At 40.0% G+C, this 6,396-nt stretch overlaps 1 protein-coding gene across 2 annotated transcripts; it reads left to right on the top strand.

The window, feature by feature from the left end:
• The first annotated feature begins 200 nt into the window (after positions 1 to 200).
• MED21 (mediator complex subunit 21) lies at positions 201 to 5,943 on the top strand. 2 transcript variants are annotated; one of them, XM_057704263.1, is made up of 4 exons: positions 201 to 275; positions 3,840 to 3,954; positions 4,832 to 4,932; positions 5,474 to 5,943. In XM_057704263.1, exons 1-4 carry the CDS (start codon positions 234 to 236, stop codon positions 5,648 to 5,650), a joined length of 435 nt encoding a protein of 144 aa, XP_057560246.1. In that variant the 5' UTR covers positions 201 to 233; the 3' UTR covers positions 5,651 to 5,943. The 2 variants fall into 2 exon arrangements, with proteins under 2 accessions (XP_057560246.1, XP_057560245.1); XM_057704262.1 differs by having other exon boundaries at positions 230 to 332.
• Positions 5,944 to 6,396: the final 453 nt, after the last annotated feature.

Raw genomic sequence — 6,396 nt, 5'->3', positions numbered from 1 at the left:
CCCACTACAGCCCTCACGTTACTGAACGTGAGCCCAACGCTGCTGCCATTGGTGGAGGTGGTCTAAGTAAAGTAAGCTTCTGGAAACTCCCGCCCTCTCCGCGCCAAGCGTGGAGATCGGCTTGACTCCACCCCTTCCAAGAACGCAGCCCTGTGATTGGCCACGACGCATCCTAGCGCTGTCCAATTGCATATGAGCAGCTGCTTTCGCGACTCTTTGTTTCCGGGAGGAAGATGGCGGATCGGCTTACGCAGCTGCAGGACGCTGTGAACTCGGTGAGCAGTTGCACTCCGTCGTCTGGTTTCCCGAGGGAAAGCAAGGCAGGAAAAGAGGTCCGAGGGACAAAACTCGGCAGTGGGGAGTGGATTGAGGCCGGGCTTCAGCATCAAGCGGTGGGGTTGGCAGGAGGCGGCGCCGCGGTCTGGAAGGTCTGAGGCCGGCTGGGGGGGCGCGGCGGGCGTCAGCGACCTGTGAGCCTGCGAAGGGGAGCGTCTCGCTGCGTGCACTGTCCGGCTTCACGGCCTTGGCCTGTTCTCTGGGAACGGTTTTATTTTCTTGTCAGTGGTGCTTATGAGATCTCTCCTCTTTTGCTGGGAGGGGAGAGGAAGCGGAAGCTTTTTTTCCTCTTATCAGTTTTAACCCAAGGAGGGAAATCTGTGTTCTTAGTGATTGGATCTTTGTCATTAGATGTTAGCCGAGAGCATTCTTCGGCACAATTTTCAGGTTGGGGCGGGAGTGATAGTAAAGTGAAAGGTTTTGTTTCATCTTAGTTGGTTCCTATAGACCAAGGGTTCCATCTCTTGGCCACTCCCCCAGCGTGTCAGTTTAGGGAAAACGGACATCTTTATGATAGTGAATTCTGACCTTCATATATCTTTAAGTTTTTTAAAATGTCTGCAGATGTCTGCTCCCTGTGAAAGGTCAGGTGTTGTAAGTAGCCCCCCTTACTTTGATCCTTCTGATTATTTTTCCTGTTACGTCTACGTGGAAAGTATATGCAAACCAAAGAATTCATATACTTATTACCATTAAGAGCTAAGTTGTTTTTCATTGGCAGTTACATTTCTGTCATTCTATTTATAGTTTGATGTCCCAGGTAAGATACTTATAGGTGTTGGTTGGAAAATCCAAGTACCTGGTCTCTTGCCAGTTTTTTCTCACTGGAAGCTAGTAAGTTGGTATTATTACTCAGTCTTTGTACACTTGAAGGGTGTGAATCTGCTCGCGAGAAATTCATCTGCTTAGGGCCAGCCCCTAAATGTTGATGACTTCACGAAGATAAATTCTACCTTTGGTGACTTGCGGTGGCTGCCAACCAGTCTCCCTCAGAGAGATATTCCTTTGAGGCTTTACGAAATCATATTGTAATGATGCTGCTGGATACAAATATCGTTTGAGAGGAAATGTTGCGTATTCATACATGTCTCTTAACCAGAAGGATAGTAAGGACAAAGTGAATATGGTCCTTAACGCCATGGTAGGCAAGCTGATCGTTGGATTTTGGAGAGAAGCCTCTGGCTTAACTGGTATGGGTGCCTGGTAGATATAAGCACCATCATGGTTACAAAGAGATACTCCTTGAGGAGTTTACAGTCTGATTGGAAAGATGTCATATATACCCAAGAGACATTTAATTAATGCAGAAGCAATATGTGATTAGGAGTTGTGATGAGTTTTCAACTGTAAGTGCTGAAGTAAAGTGGACTGTTGAGTGATATTAACTAAAACAGAATCTTATTAGCATTTATCTGAACCGGAATTATTTGTCAAATTATTAAAATAAAATTTATCGTCTGAGAACTCCATGAGAGCAGAAACTGTCTTGTTCACTATATCACTATACTGTTTATACGGTTATATACAGTGCTTGTCATAGAGTTGATTTTTGATAAATATATGTTGAATAAATGGATTTTGAGAGCTTGGTAAGGACAGCAAATAGTCATTGTGTTGAATATTTTGTGTGTATTTTCTCTATTCTTCATAACAATGTTATAATGTGAGAATGTTCCTAATTTAAAAATTAAAAAAAAACACCTCGAATTACCAGAACCAGAGTTAGAATCCATATTTGTACAGCTTCAGAGCACTTACTGCCATTCTACTACCTTTGCAAAATGTGAGCAAAAGCAGTGTAGTCAGGAATGAATTTATCACTAGTCAGGCATATATGAAGGAGTAGTGGATAATGAACAAGTAAGGTTGACTTAGATTATTGAAAGCTTTGAAATAGCCTGAAGATTTGGAGACTTATCTTGAAGATCTTGCTAGGGCAAGCTGAAAATTTTTGAGCAGAGTAAAATAAGAACTAGAAAATAATGAGGCTATTGTAAACAGTTCTCATATGAAGTAATTGGTTCAACTAACACAGCAGCACTGATGCTAGAAGGAAAAGGGAAAGATTTGTAGTAGTATTAGCAGGATTTGAAGATGAAAGTTGAGTCTGAAGTTAGAGTGGTTGAGTGGGAGATTCTCAATACAAATTAGATAGTAAACAAAGGAAACAGTTGACTTTGAGTTCTGTCATTCAAATAGTGGCAATGAAACGTAGTGGAAATGCTGATTCACTGATTGGAGATAAGGAATGGAGGTTTGAGAGGTCCGGACAACTGGGAGAAGTTGGTGGGGAGGATAGGAGTCTTAGGTTTGGAGATGGGAATGTAACGGAGCCAGGTTTGTTTGCTGAACTCGCAGCAGGCCAAACACTGAGACATTGAGTTTTGCAGCAGAGAAGGGGTTTATTGATTCAGGAGACAGCCGAGTGAGGAGACAGGAGAACAGATCTCAGGTTGCTCCCCAGAAGGCAAGAGGCTTGAGATTTTATGGGGTAAAGAAGCAGGGTGGTCTCAGGCATGGAGAAAGGTGATTGGAGGTAGGGAAAAAGGGAGGTTATCGGTGTTCTGCGAAGGACCAGATTTAGGGTTAGTGGTCCCAGTTATTCTTAACTGGTCTGAACTGGGCAGGAGCCCACTCCAGATTTTTCAAATTTCCATAAAACAGCGTAAGCCCCTGTTACTACAGGGACCCATACATCAGCAGCATTATCTCTAGGGGTGGTAAGAAGTCTGGTGCTGTATTAGGTGGGCTATGTGAAGCTTGGAGAGTGTGCAATTAGGGAAGCAAACAAACACCTTAAAGCACTCTTAATCATTAAAGGCAGGTTACAAGCAGCGGGGTTTCTAACACGCTGTTCCCTTACCTGCTGTTCTGTAAGCCATATACCAATATTTCTGTTAAGGTGACAGCTTCCATTAACCCCACGGGACACGGTTTCAGGAAGGAAATCTTCAAAACTACATAAGGAATACTTTTAGAGCACTGGGAGTTTACAGCTTGAGTCCTGGAGAAAAACATTTCAGAATACATAAGGTGCAGTCTTTTCCCCACTATTCTTTTTACTTGTAACTACTCTGGTTTCAGAAAAGGGGTCATATACTTTGTATATGAGTCACATTTTAAAATTTACCCTGGGGCCATGCTTAGATATTTGCCTATCAAATTTGCTCTTTTCCACCACTGCTCCCCCAAAAGTCTTTACTTGTGCCTGAAATAAGTATAGGCATATATTTCCCTTATCATTCTGTTACCTTGGAAAGAAAAGGAAGATTATTTTGTATTTCTTTTTAACTGTCTCAATTGATACCAAATGTAGTGTTTTTGTATGATTAAAACATTTAATCATTTTTAGTAACTTGGTTATGTTACCCAGAATTACTCCTTTCTGTTTTATTTTCTTTCTCAGAGATCATTATTATAGAAACATTGTTGCTGCTGTTACCAATAAAATCCTTAAAAGGGATATATCCTTTCTAACTTTGCCTCTTTCCTTTGGCCTCAAGCTTGCAGATCAGTTTTGTAATGCCATTGGAGTGTTGCAGCAGTGTGGTCCTCCTGCCTCTTTTAGTAATATTCAGACAGCCATTAACAAAGACCAGCCAGCAAATCCCACAGAAGGTAAATGAATTTTCTTGCCTTCTCTTCGTTTGACTCTCACATTACCTGTAATCCCTTAAAATTCGATTTATTGAAAAATTCAGCTTATTTATGACTTCCTAAAAATGTTATTGTTTGAGAATATCACTACCAATTTGTCATAAAAGAATTTGTTACAGTCGATTTACACAACACCTCGTAATTTTCATGTCAAATAACAGATTTTTTACTTCTTTAGAGGAGAATTCTATGAATTTAGCTGAATTTTACCTTAGGAACCTAAATAAGAAAGGCATCCCATTTACAAATTCCTTTATTCAAGTGACCACCATATTGTCCTGATAAATGAAATGGTATACATTATTATTTTTATTTTTTAAGCTCTTTATTGGAATATAATTGCTTTACACTCTTGTACCAGCTTATGAGGTACACTAAAGTTAATCAGCTGTATTTAAACACATAACCCCATATCCCCTCCCTCCTGTGACTCCCCCCCCACCCTCCTGGTCCCGGTCTTTCAAAGCATCACCCATCATCGAGCTGATCTCCCTTTGTTATACAGCAACTTCCTGCTAGCTATCTGTTTTACAGTTGGTAGTGTATATATGTCTATGCTACTCTCTCACTTCGTCCCCGCTTCCCCTTTGCCCCCTGACCCCCCAACCCCGTGTTCTCCAGTCCATGAAATGGTATACATTATTCTTAAGTTGCAATTTGAATTAATACTGAAGCTGATTTTCAAACATAATAGGGTTGATGTGTTAAAATTACGCTTTAATCATTAGAGGCCCAGTATAGAAAAAGTTATGAAGTTTTCCAGTTTCATTAAAGTTTACTTTCTCTTTCTGAAAACTCGAGATTCTCTAATCCCTAAATGAATACTATCTTTCTCTAGAATATGCCCAGCTTTTTGCGGCGCTGATTGCACGAACAGCAAAAGACATTGATGTTTTGATAGATTCCTTACCCAGTGAAGAATCTACAGCTGCTTTACAGGTAAAAATCTCTTTTCCTTTGAGAATTTTGCGAGTAGAGAGTTTTGAATTAAAGGAGTTAGATTTAGTACCTTTAGTTACAATATTCAAAGTTACTCTAAATTTTAAAGTGGGAATTTTATTGTGAACTACTGTAGTCTGTTAGAGACTGAGCTGAATGTATATAGTTGTCCAATTCTGAACTCAAAGAAAACTTGCCATTTTCCTCAGTTTGGTTCTTTTCTTTGGAAAGAGTGAGAGGAGGGGAGCATTCTGGGTGTGGAGTAGAATAGTGGTGTCCGAAAGCAGTGTGGGAAGGGAGTCTCATGTAGCCAGCCAGAGATCTCTAATTGAAAAGTCATCTTTTAAGTAATTCATACAGGGAAAACTCTTAAGTTTTATCTGATCTTAGGATTTCTGCCACTGAAAAATTTATCATAATGGTTGTGTAGTCATCAGATTTAGAAGTTAATACTTTTACTGCAGTTTCTTTCCATGTCAACTTTCATTAATCTCCAAGTTTTTCATTTCTCAAAAGATTCTTAAATTTGTGTCTTCTAAAGGCTGCCAGCTTGTATAAGCTGGAGGAAGAAAATCATGAAGCTGCCACATGTCTGGAGGATGTTGTTTATCGAGGGGACATGCTTCTGGAAAAGATACAGAGCGCACTTGCTGATATTGCGCAGTCCCAGCTGAAGACAAGAAGTGGTACCCATAGCCAGTCTCTTCCAGACTCTTAGCACCAGTGTATATATACCGTGCGGCTGAGAGAAGAATCATTTCAGTGCCATTAAAAATTCTGCATCAGAGTTAGATGTAAGCCTTACCAACAGTTACAGAAACATTAAGCACTATGACACATTATCTTTTCAGCTATTTTAAATAGTCTCCTACTTTCACTCTTAATAAGCTTGTAAAATCGTGATTCAACCAGCTTTAAACTGTCATTATGCCATTATTTTCTATTATCTGAGTTAAATTATTGAGGCAGATATTGCATTAATGGTTGTAATTAAACAGATGTACCATAGAATTCTTTTGTGATGTAATTTCTGTATTTTTGTCCTATTTCTACAGTCTTTACAAATCAAAATATCCCTGAAGCCAGGGGAGAGGTGGTAAATGCAGAGACAGTGGACTTTTGAATTCAGGTTGATATCTTTCTGCCTCTTTAACAGTGACATGGTATAAATTTGGAGCTTGAGTGAGCAAGGAACGGTTCTGAAACCACGTTGCTTTTTAAGAAACAGAGTTAGTGTGGCTGGATGAGATATTAGGGCACTTTTGTGGAAGCTTGTTCCTCTTTTTCTAGAACCTCCTACACTCTGGTTCATCTCCACATTTGTTTCTAATAAGAGATCCTCTTCTCTCTGAAATTCCCATGCTATTGTGAGAAAAATTTTCTTCACTCTCAACTTTTTTCCCGTATCTCTTCGCCTGCTTTTTTCCATTTTTCTCCTTAATTTGCACAGTGAAGTATGTTTCC

Source organism: Hippopotamus amphibius, chromosome 12 (genome assembly GCF_030028045.1).
Source record: "Hippopotamus amphibius kiboko isolate mHipAmp2 chromosome 12, mHipAmp2.hap2, whole genome shotgun sequence".
NCBI lineage: Eukaryota > Metazoa > Chordata > Mammalia > Artiodactyla > Hippopotamidae > Hippopotamus > Hippopotamus amphibius.
The sequence above is the reverse complement of the archived record's forward strand: the minus strand, read 5'-3'. Positions and strand labels throughout refer to the sequence as shown.

Coding starts and splice junctions, on each gene's coding strand:
- MED21 (XM_057704262.1), top strand. CDS start 234: ATGGCGGATCGGCTTACGCAGCTGCAGGACGCTGTGAACTCGGTGAGC. Junction 333..3,839: donor AAAGCAAGGCAGGAAAAGAG/GTCCGAGGGACA, acceptor TTTGGCCTCAAG/CTTGCAGATCAGTTTTGTAA. Junction 4,933..5,473: donor AATCTACAGCTGCTTTACAG/GTAAAAATCTCT, acceptor TGTCTTCTAAAG/GCTGCCAGCTTGTATAAGCT.